We start from the raw sequence: 22,180 nt of genomic DNA, 5'->3' as shown, positions 1-22,180 counted from the left end.
ACAAGTCTGATTGAAAATGGTCTGAGCGTATCTCTAGTTTTCGTAGCACCTGCACCCCGCCAATTTCTCCAGCAGTTCCGGGGACTAATAAATTAAAATCCATTCGATACAACGAATCAATTAAATTACTAACATCCTGTTATGTGCTTACTCACCGATCGGCATCGTGTTGTAACTTAAGAAATGGTTGTGAACAACTCCCACCTTGGGCACTTCGACAAGAATGAATTTCACATTCCCGGGCCATATTGTTTGTTTTGGTTTGCATTAGATTAAAAAGACCGTAACGTTTTCGGGTGGGTGCGGAAACTAAGTAACGCATTTAGCTCTGTGTCAAAATCTCTTCACTAACACCACCGATTTGTAATTGAAATCGACCGTTTTTTTCTACGAGTGATGAAAATTCATCTAGTGTTACGTCTTATTTGTCTGCGATACCGGGCTGGTGCAACTGACCCTGAAAATCTTTCTTGAGTGGGGCTAGATCATACGATGCATAATTTATGAGACTAGAAATCTTACCCTCTGCATCGCCACATCTGTGCACCAGCGTCGCGAAAAGTCAAGATCACTTTGCTCAACTATTCTCCGAGAAAAATTTTTTAAAATAGGTAACGATTCAATCAATTATAAATAAACCAAGTATTGAAAATAATTTTTGTGTTTTCACAAAACTAGTTCACGCAAAAAAAGATGACATTATACTCAAATGTTTAGTAGGTGGTTGTGTCTGAATATGTTTAATATTTTTATTATTCTAATTCATAACTCGATGAAACATTGATTTGTATTAACTTTATTGACTAAAACAGTCAAGAATTGAACGACGTGCAAGGATTTTCGTAAATTCTCGTCGTGTTATCGTGTTATTTTAGTCTTGAGCTTACCGTTGGAGCCACGTGTCTTATAGTTTTCTAAATTATTTCACGGACATGAATTGTGGTTAGGTAATGTATTTTGCTCAGCGCAGTTTCATTTAATTCCGAACATTTCTCTGAATTTTGACAAAGGAATAACAGAGTTACAGGTCCTAGTAATGTCTTTGTATCTAATGCTCGTGCCTATGAGACTGGTTGCTAGCAGTTGTACACAATAGCTCACATAAAAATTTCAAAACCAAAAAGCAGAGCGAATAATCCATGAATAATCTGAGTTCCTTGTAATTTTTTACATATGTATAATAAGATTATGTGGAAAATAAATTACTTCATGAATTACATCATGAACAGTTTCACGAGCTCGACTGGTGAATCGTGTGTAGCATATTAGGAATTAAGAATCGGTTAAAAAATCATTGAATAATGCACTGCGTTCCAGTGAAATTGATTAGATGCAAAGATCAGGATCAGGCACATAATCGTAAATTTCAGGCACATATATCTTGAAAGTGGAAGTTTTTTTTAATTTGTGGACCATTTCACGCACACGAATGGTGAATTGAAACTTATGTGCTCACAATCATAACCAGTTGACGAAGCAAGAATGGATCTTTGAATTATATAACGAGTATCGTGTAATAGTTTTCGAGAAAATATCAAGATTATTTTAATTTTGTAATCCAATTGACGACCACTAATACCAAATAATGATCAAGATGTGATAAATCATGAATCAGTTAACGTCGTATAATCGGTCCATAGACAATGTTCCTAGATTTGTGGATAAAATTATGAGCTAATAATTTTAGAGCTCGCGAATTGTCGGCGCGTGAAAAATGCATCGGCGGCGCGCCGCCGATCTACCGTTCGGCGTCGGCGTACGTTAAAAATTGCCGGCGGCGGCGGCGTGGCGCGGCGGCGCACAGGTCTGGTTACCAGTATACTGGCACAATTGACACTAATAATTTGATCTCCGTAGTTATGTTGCGTTGTGGAAGGTTGAAAAGTTTCTTGTCCAAGGAGAAGGAATAATGGTATTGAGCAGATTTAGCGCAAATTTAATATTAGAACTGTCTTGACCAGAACAGCAACGAATTCTTCATACTTAAGGCTGTTATCCTAATCAATGCGCTCGGCATTGTATAACTTCTCAAATATTACAACATCTTTTATATGCCTATTAACATTAGATGCCAATCTTTATTGATAGATTAACGAACTTTACTAGTTTAACAGTCCAACGCCGAAATCTCGCACTTCTTGCTACTCTAACTACGCACAATATACGGTAAATATTCGTAATTGTTTATTTAGATTCTGGGTAGTTAATTATATCATCCATATTTTAAGGTTTTTCACTATTAATCCCCACCACGACAAATATGCACCACAAGCTCTTCTCCGAACGACGCAGAATAACTACATTTGGTTGAAATACAGTTTAACTTGTATTGTTCATTTGCTGTAAATTTGTTGACAATATTTTGTATTGATCTGAACATAAACAGAAAAATCAACCAAGCAAACGTACGAAAACTGAGCTCGAACATTACAAGAATATTTACAGGTTTAGGTTGAGGTTGTTCGGTGAAAAAATATAATCAAACTATTTCTGTTCTTTACATTTCAGCCTACACAACGGGCCTAAATTTCTGAGGATTGCTGAAGAATGAGTAGCCTGAATTGTAAACAATAGAAATATTTTTATTATATTTTTTCACTGAACAACGTCAACCTAAACCTGTAAACTGAACCGAACAGTGACCAAAGCTGAAGACACATCACAAGAATCCGAAATTATTCTATCGTGAACATTAGCACTAATTCAAAATTGGCCACGAAATTTTTGGTCTGGCAAGCAATCGGCAGTTGCAGCAAACGATGTCAGAATTATGTCACAACCGGAATTATGAATAAGGAAAATTACCATAAAAAGTGCTTTCAAAAACGTCTTTTTAGACAAGACTATGATTCTACAGCGTTTTGTGCCCAAAGACTGCCAATTTTATGGAAATTTTGAAGCAGCAGCTAAAAAAGAAAAAATCTAGGAGAAAAGTTACACTAAGAGAATATATTCGTAAATTTGCTATTTGGTTGCCTACAGAAAACTTAGTAAAATATAAGAGTTTTTCGCACATATGATGAATCATTTGTAATCTTACGGCTTATTACGAAACTGTTTCAATAATCAAACGAATTGTTTGAGAAAAATACACAAAAGTTTTTTCTAATTTTCAGGAGCATCTTCCGCAACATGAACGATTTTTTTCCGAAGAATCCCCAAAATTATGCACAAAAAATTCATATTGCTGAACTAATTTATTCGTACAATTGCTAAAAATAGCTTCATCCGCAGATCCGTACATTTTCATTGTACTAATTTCATTGTAAATAGTTGTACTCTTTCGCACGATTTTATTTTCGTTCACTGAACAAAATTGTCGTACATTTTTTCATCCGATCCTTTGGGATTGATGGATGGCAAAATTTTTTTTTTTCAATATGCTCATCACTACGAAAGATGTTTATAACAAATTCTTGCTGCTAACGAATTAGATTCGTAATCAATCTAAGAAATTTATTTTACAATAACCACAGTTTTTTGCTTAAAAACCTTCATAAATCACGATCATTAGAGTACTCAATAGCGCTGAGCACTTTGAAATTAAATCGATTTTGCTAGATCGATCTCTTTCAGATAAAAAATAAATGTTGTCAAACATCAACCCTAAAAGATCGGAGGAAAAAATGTGCGAAAATTTTGTTCGGTCAACGAAAATTAATTCGTGCGACTAACGAAATATTCCTGTCATACAAACATTTTGTAAAATAACGGAACATTTTGCAATGTACACTAAATATTTAACATCACGAAAATTTTCGTTCATCAAATCGCCGTGTTTTTAGTTCGTGAAACGACTAATTAATTCGTGTATTGTATAACAAAGTGACATCGAATGAATTACGAGAAAAACGAGTTCACAGTTTCAATCGCAGCATCCTTCAAATTATAATTCGAAATTCATTTTTGCCATAACTCATGCTAATTATAACATATTTCAATACTCGCAAAAGTCGTATGTCGCTGAAGAAATCATTTTCTCACTTTTTAATATTTTGCGACTTAGTCCGGTCTGACTTAACACCGACCATATTTCCTTTGAAAAAGGCCAACACAAAAGGCCGAATCGTCAGTTAGTAATCAACATTCATAAACATAACCTTCATCTTTTAAACTGTGGGGTTTGCCATTCTCAAAATTTTGGCCGCGTGCGGTCAATTGTGCTGATCAATTTGGAAAATTTTATTTTTCAATGAACATTCAATTTCGCAAACAGAGAGTTTTGCATTTAATACAATATAGACTAAATGCAAAACTCTCTGTTTGCGAAATTGAATGTTCATTGAAAAATAAAATTTTCCAAATTGATCAGCACAATTGACCGCACACGGCCAAAATTTTTGGTGAATCCCCTTCAGATTTACTCATTTTCAAGCATCACATCTTTTGTTGCAGGATAAGGAATAACGATTCTTTGGTTGGTCGAGTGGCCGTGAATCGTAATTTATCTTTTCATTTGACATTTATTCGTACACTAAGGTTTCGGATTTACCCAAAGCTGAAATCATGAGCTCAAGAAAGTTCTACTTGTGATCGCAAAATAATCCAAAAGAGCTTATAAAAAAAAATATTCTGCAAAATAAATAAAGATTGGATAGCTCTTCTCGTATGAACATTTCATGGCGCCAGCAATAGAGATAGTTAGCATGATTTTATATCTATCCTCATCGCGGGACCCCTAGAACCCCGGGGCCCCTGGCCCTGGCCCAGTGTGACGGTACTGTCGCGTGGGCTTACGTGCATGTGACTTCGCGTGTATAAATGATTTTGACCGTCATTCTGATATTTAGTATTTTAGTACGTTCATATTATCACCGGGATGTTATAATGTCTGCGAGGGCGCGAGTGTAGCTTGCGTGGTGATCGCGAACGGCTCAAGCATTTGTATGTTAACGTGTTTGTCGCGATTCGATTTTTATGTCGCCATGGAACGTGTTTTTAGTGGATATGAGCGTCATCTTGATCCACCCGAAGGTATTGAACCTATGCTACTGGGACCAAGAACAGGGACTTTCAAACGTGACCGATTTATGATTGCGCGAACACGGGCATTTGGAGGTTCAGGACCGCGTTTATGAATTTAAAAGTGCTAAACTGTTCACTTAGTCACCGGGGTGTTATCCTGTTTGCGAGATCGTAGGCGCAGGTGGGCGTGAATGATCGCGAAAGACTCGAGCGTTTGTATGTTGAGATTTTTGTCACATGTGCTAGCGTGTGGTTTTTCGCATGTTCGTCTGCTCTTGAATGATCGCCCTCGGACCGTGAATATATTTAATTTTTAGTGCATGATTCAAATTCTAGAAGAGCATCTCACTACATTTCTCGGTCATGTCGCCATGGAACGTGTTGTCTAGTTTTTTTTCTACTAGTCCAACTAAAGGCATGAGTTTGGGCTGATAGGATCAAGGGTAGAGGCTTCCGGAGGTGAACGAATCATGATTGCGCGAGCGGTAGGTGGATGCTAGAGACTGCGTTTGTAAATTTATATGTGCTAAAACGTTTACTTAACTACCGGGGTGATTGAATGTTGGTGAGATCGCGGCGTTTGCGTTTGTGACCAGGTTTGTGTTATCGCGAAGGCCACGTTTTACATTTTTTATAAAAGAAATGTATAGAATTCGCTCAAACTTTCAAGATCTTTTCCGAGGCCCGGAGGGCCAAGTCTTATATACCAATCGACTCAGCTCGACGATTTGGGACAATGTCTGTGTGTGTGTGTGTGTCTGTGTGTGTGTATGTAACGGACAAATTCTCATTCGTGTTTCTCAGCACTGGCTGAACCGATCTTATCCAAACTAATTTTAAATGAAAGAACTAAAAAACAGTATGAACGCTATTAATTTGTTTTTGATTCTGATGTTTAGTTTTTAAGATATGAATGTTTGAATGCGTAAAAATGGCGTTTTTTGCAGTTTTTTTAAATTATCTGCCGGAATTGACAATACAGATTAACAATGTATAAGTTTTTAGACAGCTTTAACGAATACCTTTCGAACAAGCTATAGATTGTTGAAATCGGACTATTATCAAAAGAGATATTTAACATTAAATGCGGACGAAAGATTTTTATCATTTCCCAGTGCCAGAAATATGACCAAAAACATGTAATCTATTATTAACGCCAAAATGGCTAATTTTAGGTCAATAGTATCTTCGAAGAATTTAATGGAGGCAATATGCCCTTTCTTTTGGTATTGTGCTTTTGCTGATTAATCCCCTTATGAGTGAGATATTTTCATAAATTTTTTTGAAAGTGATTATATCGAAATGATGCCTTCAGCAAATTTGTAGCTCTTACTTTTGCGAATAACTTTACTGAAGACTTCAAATATCTATTTTGAATACTTTAAAAGTTATGGCTTGTTGTTTGTGGATTACTCTTTGTCGCCTATTTATTGTTCAATATAGTAATAATCCATTGAAATAAGCCAAACATTATTTCGATAAAACGAATTTTGTATTTCACTTTTCTATCTGCAACCGCTAGAAATAATCACCGAACACTTCCAAGTTGTCTGGAAGGAACTTGATAACTTATCAGTGTAAAAATGTTCATTTGTGCGAACCTTCTGACTGCAATTTTTCTAACTAATAACCATCGGATCGATCTGAAACATATCGGAAAATGAAAAGCGAAATAAATAACTCCAAGCAACGGCGTAGCCAAGAGAAGGTTTTGGGGATTAACACCATACAACCCCATCCCCCCACACCCAAAAAAAATATTGGATTGAAGTTGAAAATTTATTCATGCAGACTGATTTAATTCAATATTGCAATAACAATTATCTGATCCGTAGATTGATAACTTGTTGTTGTAAACATCATGAGGACTTTTGATAAATTGTCGGAATGGGGTCCTAATATGTAACTGATCTATTGGTCTTGATTTCACAGTTGTCTAATAGCATCAATATCAAATCCCTGCCTGAAAACATTCCAATAGAAAATTCCAGAGTTCTGTAATCAATCATAGTCCTCAGATTTCTTTTCAAATTGAGCTCGCTTTTGTAGAGATGTACTGTAATAAGGGTCTTTATTTAATAGGAAGCGAAGTTAAAATTGATTTAATGTCTATGAAACATAGAACTGCTCACCAAAAAAATGCATAACTTTCAACATTTGCTAAAAATGTTTTTGCCTTTCTCATTCACTCTAAAATTCGTCAATCTAATCCCGACCCGAGAGCCGAGTGCCATATGCCAATCGACTCAGTTCGTCGAGATCGGAAAATGTATGTGTGTATGTATGTGTGTATGTGTGTATGTGGAAAAAATGTGACCTCGGTTTCTTATAGATGGCTGGACCGATTTGCACAAAGTTAGTCTCAAATGAAAGGTACAACCTTTCCATTGGCTGCTATTGAATATTTTATTGATTGGACTTCCACACAGCAAAATCCCATATAAACTGAAATGAAAAATTTTCAAAATAAAATTTGTATTTTTGATGCCAAATGACTTTAAAATGCATGAAACATTGAGATTTGATATAAACTCGAAAAAAATAATGTTTGACAAAAATTGACTTTTTTGGACTTTGGTACATTTTTGCATTTCTCATATAAAAAGGTTATGCAATCACTCTAAAAATCGTCAATCATACCTGCCCAGAGGGAGTATGCAGTGAGGGGTTGCTACTTTAAAATTAAAACTAGTTTAAAATTTCTTAACAAATTGAAAATTTTCGGCAGGACCCGGATCTTTCTCCATGATCCACCGCTGGTTTCAAGCGATGTTTCAGTATCGACACATAGTATCTCAAGATCGTGGCTGTCGATCCATTGTATGTATGTGCAAATCGTACTGAACATGTAATATACATTTCCACCATTGTATTGAACATAACCAGCCAAGGAATCATAGTCTGGACAAATGAGAAAAGCACAATTGCACCACTAGGTGGATTAAAACAGGTTTTTATTTTGGGAATGAGTCGAGTTGAGACGAAAACGTAATATGATTAATAACGAGGATAACACTTTCCGAATGTAGAGAGAAATTAATGAAAAATGACGATTTCCATTCGACTCTGGCAGGTCCTGATCGATTTTGATGAGCATTTGATTTTTGTTGTATGACCAATTATATGTATAGGTCAAATGTTCAAAAACAGTAATTTAAGGTCAAGATAACATCATTTTGCAACCACCAATTTCGGAGGTTTAGTATCTTCGATGAGTTTTACAAACGTTAAACAGCGCATCATTTGATAAAATAATTTTGATGGTATATCGTCCAAGAAGTATTTATGGTGATTTTTCTCAGGTTAATATTCATGACTACAATAAAGTCTCAACAAATTCGCTAAAGACACGAACTCTGTTACTATTTTCTGAAAAATTAATTCTGCATAATTTCAAGACTTCAAAAATTACGGTTTCGGAATTATGCCGTTTGGACAGCAAGTTCGATTTTCACCAAACCGAATTTCTGGCTACGCCGCTGACTTCAAGTAAGTAGAAACAAAGTCGTTATACAGTCGTTCACAATAAACTTCTTCGAATACTGAATGTCTATTATAATACATTGGAAACCCGAATTTATCAGCCAAATATGAACATATGTTTGAAGGGCTCTAGCAGACGAACAAGACTGAATTCGAATAAATCCTTTCTTGAGCATGTTTCCTTATCATGAAGATGGAAATATGCAAAAATAAAAAGTTGATCTTTTTTAAAATTTACGCCTTTAAAAGAAATTTATGTTAAATAATCAGAAATAGTTATCAGACTACATCAAGGGACGGGAAGAATATTTTAACAGCTTCAGTTTATTATAAAGAAAAAGAAAATTTCCCGATTTAGTCAATGTCCCCATTTTGTCAGCCTAAAATACACCATGAGACTGATAAAAACGGGTCTTTATTGTATGTATTATTCACTGTGTTCCACATCAATAGGTACATTCCATTTTTGGGGATTTTTTATTGCATCGAACTACAACAATTTTTTGGTAGTTTTCAAGGCGTTATTTTATCGACTTCTTCCAAAATTTGGCGAACCTATTCCAATTCATTCCAATTAATTGCTATACTTAAGGGTTTATATGCCGCAGATAGAGAAAATACTGAAATTTTCAGCTTTTTGCCTACACAATATTACAAAAGCTTATTAAACATTTTACCCTCATAAATTTGTGAAAATTATAAACTAATTGAAATTTTTTAACGGTTTTATTTTTTTATTAAGCCGTGATTTTTTAATAAATAGTGACCGTCGCTTCACAACGCAGTTTATTTTTCATGGCTTGTGGTGAGCACGGTCTCTTGAATTGCTGAACTGAAAATTATGGAATAGAAGTTAATTTTTAGTATTCTTTACAGATTTAACTCGCCGGGCAAAGGGATTTGAATGAGACCCGCTGGTGCCTTAAGACTATTTCGCTAGAATTGCAGAGCATTGTGCACCCAGTGCATTAACGCAAGTGACGGAAGGTTATCGAAAGGTTTCGTGAAAATGAAAATTCCAGTAATGATGATGATTTTCCCAAACGTTTCGGTTTCGAGAGGTTTTGCCTTTCTCATATAAAGAAAGGCTATGCAATCACTGTAAAAATCGACTTTTTAACGGAGGCCCGGAGGGCCGAGTGTCATACACCATTCGATTCAGTTCGTCGAGATCGGCAAATGTCTGTGTGTGTATGTATGTGTGTGTATGTGTGTGTGTGTCATTTAAACTCACACAATTTTCTCAGAGATGGCTGAACCGATTTTCGCAAACTTAGTTTCATATGAAAGGTATAACGCTCCCATAAGCTGCTATTGAATTTTTAGTTGATCCGACTTCCGGTTCCGGAGTTACGGGTTGAAGAGTGCGGTCTCACAGCAAATTCCCATATAAACTGGTACCACCATGATGTTCAAATGATGTAAAACATATTAAAATTGATGTAACATTACTCTAGTTTGCGGGTCTGGATCACTAATGATCAATCAAAGCAGCTTTGACCACATTGGCCACCTATGACAGTTCATGACGCCCCCGGGGAACCCGCCAAGTTCCTAAGCTTATATCACACCCATTCCCCAACGAATTCTCTACCGATTTTTACAAACTTGATTTCAAATGAAAGATACAGTAATACCATTGATTGCTGCTGAATTTCATTCTGTTCTGACTCTTGCTTCCGGAGTTACAGGGGTGTTAGTAAGGATACACTGGAATTTCCCATATAAATCGGTACAATCGTAATACCTCAGAGGCTAAAAACTATTGAAATGGTCACCAAATTACTTCTAATCGCAGATCTAGATCACTGATTGCCAATCAAACATTCTTTGAATATATTGTCCACTATCGACGATTCCGGAAGTCCGGAATTCCGGGCATATTCCACAATTAAAGTCACATCGGTTCTTCGGTGATGACTGAAGCGATTTTCTCAAACCAAGTCTCAAATGGAAGGCAAAATATGCAGCTGAGTATTGCATCAGAGCCCCTCCGCCCCCCCCCCCCGCCTTTCCCTTACATCTCCCTCCTTCATCACTACCGTCCCCTTGGACCACCCTCACGCCCGCATTTCCTTCATCCACCCCGTATACCAAAATAAGATGAAGGATTTCTGACGCATCCTCCACTCCCACTCTACTAACCCCCCATTCCCTCCACTTTTAAACCCATTCCACCAACATTTCAAAATATAATCACATGAAGATAACATTGAACTCATGCTGATTAAGCTAATTAAATACTATTCTTTTGCCTTTCTCATATAGAAAGGTAACGCAATTGCTCCAAAAACCGATTTTCTAACCGAGGCCCGGAGGGCCGAGTCTCATATAACATTCGACTCAGTTCGCAGAATCGAGATCGAGATCGCAAAATATCTGTGTGTATGTATGTATGTATGTATGTATGTATGTATGTATGTATGTATGTATGTATGTATGTGTATGTGCGGATTTGTTAACAAAATGTCCACATCGGTTTTTTGGAGATGGCTGAACCGATTTTTACAAACTAAGATTCAAATGAAAGGTATACTATTCCCATAGGTTGCAATTGAATTTGATTTTCAACCGACATCTTGTCCCGGATTACGAGTTGAAGAGTATGGTTACAAAACAAAATTTGTTGATTTATCCACTTCGGTTTCTCGGAATTTTCTGAACCGATTTTGACAAACTTGATTTTAAATGAAAGGTCCATCAGCTGCTGTTGAATTTTGTGTGGATCCGAGTTCTGGTTCCTGAATTACAGGGTGATACGTACGATCACGCAGCAAATCTTGATTCTAACGAATTCTGCGATGAATGTAAAAAGGTGAAATTTTTGCCTTTCTCAATAGAAAGGTATTGCAATTGCTCCGAAAACCGACTTTTTAACGGAGGCCCGGAGGGCCGAGTGACATATACCATTCGATTCAGTTCGTCGAGTTCGGCAAATGTCTGTGTGTGTATGTATGTATGTGTGTATGTATGTATGTGTGTGTATGTGCGTATGTGTGTGTGTATGTTACCAAAAATGTCACTCATTTTTCTCAGAGATGGCTGAACCGATTTTGACAAACTTAGTCTCAAATGAAAGGTGCAACGTTCCCATAAGCTGCTATTGAATTTCTAATGGATCCGACTTCCGGTTACGGAATTACAGGGTGATGAGTACGAACACGCAGAAAATGTCGATTTTAATAAATTCTGCATAGAGGTGAAATTTTTCCAAAATATGACCACAACTGCTTCGATTTGTAGTATTAGGTCACTAAAATCCATTCAAAGTCTATTTGGCCACATTGGCCACCATCATCGGTTCCGGAAGCCCCGGCGGAAGTATCTAAATTCAGAATAACAGTCACATCGGTTTTTCGGAGATGGCTAGACCGATTCGACTAAACTTGGCCTCAAATGAAAAGTATTGCGTCCCCGTAAATGGCTATTTAATTTCATCCCGATCCGACTTCCGGTTCCGGAGTTATAGGTTGTGGCGTGCGATCACATAGCAAATTGTGATTCAAACCGATACTCCGATGAAAGCAAAAAAGGTAAAAATTTCGCTCAAATGTCTCTCAAACAACTTAAATTTGCTGTTCTAGGTCACCGACGGCCAACCAAACTTTCGTTCACTACATTGACCACCATAGACGGTTCCGGAAGTGCTCGGGAAAAGCGGCCATCTTTCGAAATTAACGAACTCACATCAGTTTCCCGGAAATGGTTGGGCCGATTTTCACAAACTTAGTCCCAAATGATAGCTATAATATCCCCAAAGATGTTTATAAAATTTCGTACGGATCGCTTATATGGGGCCGGAAATATAGACTAAATCGTCCGGTCACATATGAAATTCCCATATAAGCCGGAGCTCAATTTTTTTTTCAAAGGGGGGACTCCATGAAATTTCAGAAATCGAATTCGTATTTTTGATGCCAAACACCTTTAAAATGCATGAAACGTCGAGATTTTATGTTATCCCGCAAATTTTTTTTTGTAAAAATCGACTTTTTGGGACTTTGCCGATTTCGCACCTTTTTTCAGTTCAATATTACCGTGGCTGTTTTTTCTTCTTCAAAATTTTAGAACTCGAATAATGATTTATTTTCCCGTAAACAGTTGTCATGTGATGTACAATAATAAAATGTAATATATGCATTTAAAAGCTTTTAATGAATATAAACAACGCACACATTCTCGTGATTCATGATTGAGAAAGGCACAATTGCACCGCTAGGTGGATTAAAATAGGTTTTATTTGTTCTTTGGCATTATGATTAGCGATAATAATTCAAATCAAGGTTACTACTGGGAAGTCACTTTTAGAAAAAGTCGATGTCGAAGTAAAGTTTGAACTATGCACGCATGCACTTCAGAGGTAGCGTGATATCAGGTGCTGCGATTTCATTTCTTAGTTCTCAGTCGCGTTGGAAATTTGAGTAAAGTATAAACTTCAAATCGATTAAAAAAATCGATTTTTTGGCTCAGTACAATATATAACCCCTTTAGGAAAATTCAGTTCTCCCACCACAATGCATTGATTGAGGAATTTAGATATTTTATTAACAGAGCATTAGCAATAATTCATCTGTATGTCTATTTTATGGGCCATTTTTTCGCTTTCCCATTGATTTGGTTTGAGATTTCTAGCACTGATGTTGTCCTATGCTGATTTGAGAGATTCTCTGAGTTCTGTCACTATCCCATGTAGTATGTGTTATCAAAAACATCGCGAAGCATCAAGTTCTAAATGTTCTCAAACGATATAATATCCGAAGAGAGTGATAAGAGTTATAAGAAATGTCTCATCGCACTCTTAGGTGGATTAAAAGCGTTTTTCAAATAGGAATGGAAGGCAACCAGTTATAAGAAGGAATATTTCCTTACCACGCAAAAAACGTTTACAAAACATTGAAATTCGAAGACCTCCTTGGACTAAATCCGCAGTCTAGTTAATTGGCCGACATAATCAAATTTTTCAAAAATTTTGGGTGAACACAGTAAGTGTCGCCAAACGTTGCTTTTTTGTAGAAGCTACTCTAATGTGACCAGACGTCCAGTATTGGGCGGGACAGTCCCGGATGTCAAGGTCTTGTCCCGCATGATAAAACGTCCCGGAAAGTGTCTTCATTTGTCCCGGAAAGCTGTATTCCAAAACAATCATATTGCACAAAACACTCATCAAAGTTTTGAGACGTGCTGCTTAATCTCCGAACTACGTGGGAAATGTGCAAATTGAGCCCAATTGTCGCGGTCCCCTTTTCGATTTCTAATATGAGCCAGTTCGTGAATCTTTACGAAAAGTTCCGTACAGATTTCATTTCAGAACCATATAATTTAAATTTTTCATAGATAAATAAAGATGAATTCAACAACGAGAAAAGTAAAATATCACTTCAGGGTGAATTGATTCGAACAATTTTTCTTCCAGAACCCTCCAGTCCACTTTTTATTAAGTTATAAGTGATTTGTCAAACAAAAAACCTGTGTTGCATTGCATGCAACGGGTGATTGCCCAAACTAACATCCCAAATGTAGTGGTCGATAAAACGATCCATTGATTTGAGAAAGAAGAGGGTCAGACCGATCGGTCTAAAGCCCATTTCCCTTCTCATAAGTGACGCGGCCGTCTTTGGGAATGAATTTCACAGTTATTTTCCGCCACGCTAATAGAATGTATCCTGTTGCAAGGCTACAAGTAAGAACCTTTTTCAAAATATGCTTGAAGTGTCCATATCCGCTTTGTAGTAGGACTGGAATGATTTTATCTTTTTCAGGAGACTTATATGGAGCAAAACTTTCAATCACTCATTTGATCAGTGATGGCTCCGTACAGCCTGGAAAGTGCGTGACAAAAAGACAGTTGAGCACTACATCTTCGCCAGACGAGTATTCATCATCAGCAGTTCTAATAGAACTGACATGAAAGTCGTTCGATTTCGAAAGTAACTTATTTAATCTACTAGTCTCGTTGAGACTTGAGACATTTGTGCAGAAGCTTTTCCAACCGCTTCGCTCAGAGGATCGAAGGGCATTTCTGTATGCTTTACGAGCCAACTAAAATGTCTCCGACCCGTCCCTGTGTTTGCTATTCCAAGCTCTTCTACATTTTTTTTGAGTCAAACAAGCTCGATATTCCACCAAAGTGGTCCTCTAGAAGCACGTATCACTCGAAGTGGACAAGCCTCATAGAATGCTGCTACTATGAGTGAGCTTGTGTTATCCACGACCTCATCCAAGTCACTTGGAGATTCAATCGTCGGAAGACACCCATCAAACCTAGTCGCCAAGCCCACTTTGTAGAGGTCCCAGTTCGTAGATTTGGGATTACGATATGTGACGATATCTAGCGAGACGTTTAAATGATCAAAGACGATGTACCTATGATCAGATAACGCCAGTTCGAGCTCGTTTGGTACCAGCCAATTCGCCAACTCATGCGTAATACCGTCAGAACAGAGAGTTACATCTAAAATCTCGTCTCTGTCAGCTCGTGCAAATGTTGGGCGGTTTCCTGCATTAAGAATGTGAAAATATGTACTACAGAAGTATTCCATTAATTCGATGCCTCTCAAATTGATATCTGAGCTGCCCCAAATTATGTGGTGGGCATTTGCATCACTGCCGACTACGAGGGGAAACCCATTTCTGCCACAGTATGATACAACCCTTTTGAAATCATCAAAAGGTAATGGTTCATTTTGCTGCAAATAGGCCGAACAATAGACGTATTTCTTGTTTATGTTGTCGACAGTCATATTGACCGTCACAGCGCAAATATCGCGAGTTGTGAGGTCGGAAATAGCACTATTCGCAAGTATACATGCACGGGACATTTCACGTGGATTTGTTAAACATTTTTTGTTGAAAGCTACAAAGCCGGGGTTAAGAAGCTTTCCAACAAAGAAGTTTCCTTTGTGGAAATACGGTTCTTGAACAAAAGCTGTGGAAGCTTTTCCTTCCTGAACAAGGCGGTATAGTTGGTGTACGTTTATGCTGAAGATTGATTTGTGCTACTCTAACCATACTCCATTACATCACTATACATTTCATCATCAGCACATGTTGTACAGCCACTAGAAGATACCAAATACGTTGGCTTATATTCGTTAATAGCGAACCCCTAAATGGGTATTAGGGACATAACCATCATTTGAATCCCACTATTTGCGAAAGAAACAAACGTCCACTGTGTCAGATATTCGCGCAACACAGCAAGGGTAAGACCCACGACACTCCGTGCCAGACTGGCATATTTTATTTCTGCCAGCCATTCAGCCCTCGACACGGAGAAACATCTTGACTTGAGGACTCCTGTTTTAAGTCGCCTCTTACGACATGGGAGCAGAAAACCAGTAGAATAATTCTTGGTTGAGAAACTTCAACCCGCCGGATGCCACACGGTCCGAAGGAAGATAATAGACTGTTATCGACCTCCTAGTGGACCCCAGCCGAAGCTAAGACAAACTAATAAATTCCATTTATTATCTTTGTGGAAGTCGTAAATTGTGCTTATGTGCTTTGAAGGCTGTTTTTGCTTTGTGTACTTTTATGCACTTAATACACATCAGTGATAAGAATAACTGCACTTCGGTGGAAACAGTATTCGAATTTAAAATGCATCTAAACTATTCCCAATTCCACCGAGCAGTATATCACAGACGGATGGCGCCAATCTCGTGTAACGGAAAAAAATATTTCGGATCACGTTCTCTCATTAACAGACAGGGATGGCAATCCCATAAAATCTATCCGTGGATCTGCTCAATAGATTAGATAGGCATGCATACCAAAATCGCACATGTCTGTTTCGCTTGTTTCACAGCTCACGTACATATCGAATAATTTTAATTGCACCTAGATCTTGAAGAATATTTGCTGACATACTTAGTCCATCGACTCAAAGAGATTCATTAAAATTTGTGAAGATAAAAAAATTTCTGAAGGTTCAGCTGAATCTTTTTCACTGTATTTTTATAGCGCTCTGACACAGCCAGTTAATTTCACATCTGCTGAATCGTTTCTATTCAAGTGCTAAGAGAAGAAGCAACATTCATGAGCTAAGTTTAGACAGTCCCAAACTCACTATTGAACCAGCTCCTGATTGGTTGTTTCGCAAATTAGGTGTTTCAATAAACTTGCAAAAAGGTAGCTCTGTCGAGACTCTCCAATTAATGAAACTGGCCAATTACCCCTTATATTTCCTGTTGGAAATCCGAAATCCGGAACTCTTTGTGTTCTGGTCGACTCGTCAATCCAGGTGACATTTGTCTGTGTTCCTGCCCGTTGCTCAAACCAAGTGAAGAAAATGTTCTCGAGAAGCTTATCATGGACAACAAACATCTTAGTGTTTCTCGGCAAAAGGACCTTACTGCCTGGCAGTCGTGATGAGCAATGAGCTATAAAGGACGATTTTGTTCGTTTTGCCTTGAGCCTGACACTAATGATCACCACTCACCTATAGCACTTGCCGAGGGCGCCCTGTAATATTGTGGCAACAGTTAGATACCAACATATTGACCATATTGTTCGATCGTGCTCACAACCCGACTCTAAATCTGAACATCGGAAAGCTAGATCAAAAATTAATAAAGTGACGCCCCTGGCAACTCAAGGCCTGGAAATCCTTTTACCCATAAACAATTTCCTAAATTTAATGTGTGATTAATGTATTCGTATAAACTTTTTCAGCGGATACCTTCTCCAGTATCTTTTCTCCTCAGATCACGCTACAGACATTTTTGTCTGTAACGAGAACTGGGCGCGTGGTTAATATTCCTTATCTATCGAACAACACACAGTTCAAGCTCATGATCACGTGACGAGGTTGAAGTTTGAATTTTTAGTGGTCACGATCAACTGCTGGCCGGCCAACTCTTTGGCTATAGCTGTGGCTCCGGATTCCTAAAGTAGCTACAGTCTTAGAGCAAGCCAAACCCGTTAATTATTACCACACCATAATTACAGTAGCAAAGTATGTACATACATATATCAATTCGTTCGATCCGGTTTCAATCACTCCAACCGGGCCTCGATTACTATATGCTGATGATGGAAGGTAGCTATTTCCTCCGAACGAAATTGAAATTGCGTATTAGCTAATTCTATGCACAAACACTCTGCGATGATGCAAGTGCGTCTGCCTATCCACCAGAAGACAAACGACATGTCATACCGCGAGTGTAGCTACTTAACATACCTACCTGCTTTCTATTGCACATCATTTTAGATGCATCAACAGATGAGGAAGTTGGGCCGCAAATTGAAGTCGTCGAATGCGCCATAAGAAATTACTCATTTGGCTCGCCCCAGGTTCGACTGGTTCCACGCCGTTTAGCCATGGGCCCCCTTGCTACTTAGTTTAGTTACATGCTGGTTGCTGCGGTGCGGTAATTACTTGCACGAGTTTAGGCTGGGCGGTTTGTTTGGGTAGATACTCCAGTTCGATTTGCTTCGCTCGCGAAGTAATAATTCAGCGGCTGCGGTGGAAGCAACGAGGTGTCAATAAACAACTTTTACACGTGATTAAATGGTAGGTATAGTATTACGGCGATAAAAAATGGAATATAACTGACACTGGATATCAGGTGCAGATTGTGAGAGTGGAAGACATTCTCGAAGAAAGATTGTTGACTGAATCAGTTCTGAATTGAACTATCTCCATACAGTATTTGCACATTATGTTAGAAGCCGACTGGCGATTGTCGTTTTGGTTGATTTATTTGTGACGGGATCGAAAGATTCTCGATGCTGGAGAGAAACGAAAATATTTTTGGGCAAATTTACACTGGTGGTTGTGTGAAGTGGATCACATTTCTAGCAAATATTTGTGAGTTTGATGTTTTGCAGTTCCAGGTGCTATGTTAGAATCGTGTGGTTAAAATTAAATTAAACATGGAGTCGATAAGATGTTTTCACACTTGTAAGTTGCGAGATAAAAATATATTTTTATACACGGTAAAAATACTTTACCCATTTTATGTATTCAAATTGCCTATTTTCGGAAGCTACTCAACCTGTCAAAAAATGGGTATTTTGTTGTTTCTAACAATGAGTACTTTTTATCCATTTCACAACAACTCGATGAGGTAATGTCAATGGGTATATTGATTTTAAAAATGGGTGAAAACTCCTTAAGAATTATTTCAAGTAAGTTAACCTGCTAACTAAGGATCGTAGCGGAACCTGCAAATTACCGGCCTGCATCGGAGTCCGTGGTGGAAACGGAACATTTCGGCAATGCTCCGAAAACAACGGCTGTTTAGACTACTGAGGATGTTGCAAATATGCACTAGTTCGGCATTTTTAGAACAGCCAAAAGATCCAGCCCAAGGAGCTTTTATTCTCAGGTGATACGATCTTCGAAATCGCCGATCAGCCATGTTGGTTCTAAAAACGACAGCTAACAACATTGTTTACTACATCCCCATGCACGTTTGCTTGGATTTCAGTACGTAAACAAAGTTGTTCGCCGTCATTTTTCTACTCCGCAGCTTGCTGCACGCTTACCTCACTCCTCACCTAGTTACTGCCAAAGACGAATCACCTTATAACTCTAAGCACCTTGATCCAGCCATCAAAAATATATCCAGTTGACGGTTTTATTTTGTTAAGGAGTTTTGGAATAGGATCTCTATCTAGATTCCTATACCTTTGTAAGGAGACAATAATGTGAAATGAGTGTTATTTTACGTTTTTTTTAAAATTCAGAAACAATTCTATTGACGGTATTTTTAATTCTGGCGCGATTTTCATAAATGGGTATTTTTTATGCATTTTGTTGTAACAATTCTGCGAAAAAAATGGGTAAACTATACCCAGGTTGACGTATAAGGTCTGTACTCATTTATGGGTAGGGGAACATGAAGAGACTTGACCAAGCGCAAAATTCTATTTTTGGCTGTGGCGTCTTCTGTTCGATTCTTAAAATTTTTTCAAAAATATTTTTATACTTGTTTCGATCCCTTAAGGTAATTTTAAAAGTTTGGAATGAAAAATCCTTTCCTTACAGAAAATTTACGTGATTAATAAATTTGCATTAAATGATGTAATTTTTTATCAAACTTTGTATGGACATATCTACTCGACTACTAATTACTATTAATGTACTAATATACCATCTTAATCCTTGTGAAGCAGTGAAATGATTTTACATAAATTGGAACATTAGAATAATTATTACTAGAATTTGCATGACATTAAATGCAATAACTAATGTTGGGGAGACTTGACCAAGATTTTATGGGGAGACTTGACCAAGTGGCAATCAGCTGAAGAAAGATACAAAATTCCTGATATTTATTATGCTTTGGTATCTACTGTTAATGTTAATCACGCCATAAAAAATCCCACCTCTAACATTAGTCTTGATATTTTAGTATTAGTAAACAAAGTTAGCAATAGTAGGACTGATTTCGTGACGTGTGAACATGCAATGCAAGCAGTACAGTTAATTCTTAAAAAAGAAATGCATTAAAAAAATAGAAATTTATCAAATGCAACCCTTTTATATTTTTTACTGCTACCTAAGGATCTCTACAATACGGAAAAAAATATTTACAATATGTTTTATGTCATTATTTTTGTTATGATTTTTTAAAATTCTCTTGGTCAAGTCTCCCCACGCCAAAAAAAAACGATCACAGAAAAACTTTCGTAACTTTTCAAAAATTAAATTAAAAATTCTGCAAAAAATCATGAAGACTCACAATAACTTTGCACATTATATCTCAATGACTTTTGAGAGATTGAAGGCTTTTTTAGAGCTTTATGCAGGTTTAGCTGAAAACCTGGTCAAGTCTCCCCATGTTATCCTACAAACTTTTTACCCATTTAATGGGTTATTCCACTTTTATTGAAAATGCGTAGTTTTCTACGCATTAATGGGTACTTTATTTTATCAGTGTACGTTAAATCACAGAGAACAGACGTCCATCTTCGGCATTCAACTTGTGTAAAAATCCCAAACGGTTTACGAAGGTAGTTGGGATATTTTCACCAGGTTCGCTACTGTCGTTATGTTTGTTAGTGGCTGAGTTCGACTGAAGGGATAGCGGTTATACCTCTACCCAGTGAAACCAGTCCGGAACCGGTTCGGACTTCTGAGGGAATTCAGTATGAATTCCAGCTCAAATGCATCAACCGATTGAGTCAGAATCGGTTGTTTGAGTAAAATTCCATACTGAATCCATTCAGGATTTTGAACCAGTTCCGGAATCGATTTAACGGATAGTTGGGATAAGTTGGTTTGACGGCGCTAGTGTTTTATCGTATATTAATTCAAATGTTCACACGTTTTATTGACATATTTGTTCGATCATGGGTTCTCTGTGGTAAAATGATAAATAAAAATTATTTCATATAATTGAGGTGCCTAGCCATGTGATTAATACCTATTAAAACCATTTTCAAGTAAGACCGATAATGTGTACCTGTTTCAATTGGAGTAGCAAAAAATCCTAACCGGATTTTGAAAATATAAGCAAAAACAAGATGTTTAATCCTTTGCTTTCAATAAAGCTTGAACAGGAATCGGAAATATAGCTATTATCACTACTTCACTGATTCAATAATGTTTTGGTTCAATAAAATATATCGAAAAAAGTTGAAATTGCTGTTTATTACCTCGAGTGTCATTTATTTAAACTAATTTTGTCCATATTTTCAAATTACTCTTTCATTTTTTTCCTTAGATGTATATGATAGTTGATATAATAAAAATAATTATTTAGCGATACAGTATGCAACCGTGTACGAGATTCGCGCAACAGAGGTAGTCAATAAAATCCGATAGGGGAGACCGAGGCTAGTTGGCGGTGTTTTCAGTTTTCAATTTTAACCGCTTTGATATAGGTAGATCTCGCAAAATAGAACACGCGGTATGAAAGAGCAGACTGTTGGCAATATCTCTGATTTTTTTAAAAGTGTTTGATACATTGTCTCCATTTGTAGAGACAAAAATATGTGACGCGGAAATCCCGCCAACTTACCCCGGCCCCGGGGTAAGTTGGCGGTATGTGTGGATACTCCAAAAACTAAGCAATCATATGGAGATTCAATTACTTGATGGGTCCTTTTGGAACGTACTGAATGTATTTTCAAGAAAACTGTATATTAACCGACATTTGCTATTATATTTCAGTTTCAATACCCCGGTATTTTGACTTTGACGCGTACTCCCTATTCAAAAGCAAATTTTCGAAATTCTTTATGCGATTGGCCGGAATAAATGTCTTCTGCATTGACGAGACAGACAAGAAAAAGATTTTCTTACTTTGGAGTGGATTCCAGAAATAAAATTTTTTGAGGACTTTTTTTGCACTGTAAATAGTACCGCCAACTTGCCCCGCGTGCAGCACCGCCAACTTACCCAACCGCATATTTAATTAAAAACTATTTAAAAAATAACTTTTGTTTGTGGATAGATGTAATATCTATACGGATACTGAAAGCTCTTTTCACGCGCTATCGAAAAATATAAATATTCGGGAAATAGACTGAAAATCACCCTAAATAACGCGAAGTATTTAAAATTTAGAAAATTTACTTGATATGCTCGAAAACACAATATCACCCACAACTTCCACCAAATAAATCGTTTTGCAACAAAAACACATTGGATAATGGGTTTCACATAACTTGAGCTACACAAGAAGAGGCAGCGCTATATGTCTAATAGAAATAGAGAAAAAGGGATTCCGCCAACTTACCCCAACCGCCAACTAGCCCCGGGCTCCCCTACCATCTGACT

General features: G+C 37.3%; 1 protein-coding gene across 3 annotated transcripts in view; it reads right to left on the bottom strand.

The window, feature by feature from the left end:
* Nucleotides 1-22,180, bottom strand: part of LOC131685474 (uncharacterized) — a 151,487-nt gene that overhangs the window by 42,165 nt on the left and 87,142 nt on the right. The window contains exon 1 of one of the 3 annotated variants that reach the window (XM_058969202.1): nt 17,634-17,735. The exons of the other annotated variants lie outside the window; for them this stretch is intronic. Coding sequence (XP_058825185.1) covers nt 17,634-17,714 — 81 coding nt within the window. The 5' untranslated portion in view covers nt 17,715-17,735. Of the gene's footprint in view, nt 1-17,633; nt 17,736-22,180 lie in introns of those variants that run through there. 3 annotated transcript variants of the gene reach the window in all.

Source organism: Topomyia yanbarensis, chromosome 2, assembly GCF_030247195.1.
Source record: "Topomyia yanbarensis strain Yona2022 chromosome 2, ASM3024719v1, whole genome shotgun sequence".
Lineage (NCBI taxonomy): Eukaryota > Metazoa > Arthropoda > Insecta > Diptera > Culicidae > Topomyia > Topomyia yanbarensis.
The sequence above is the reverse complement of the archived record's forward strand: the minus strand, read 5'-3'. Positions and strand labels throughout refer to the sequence as shown.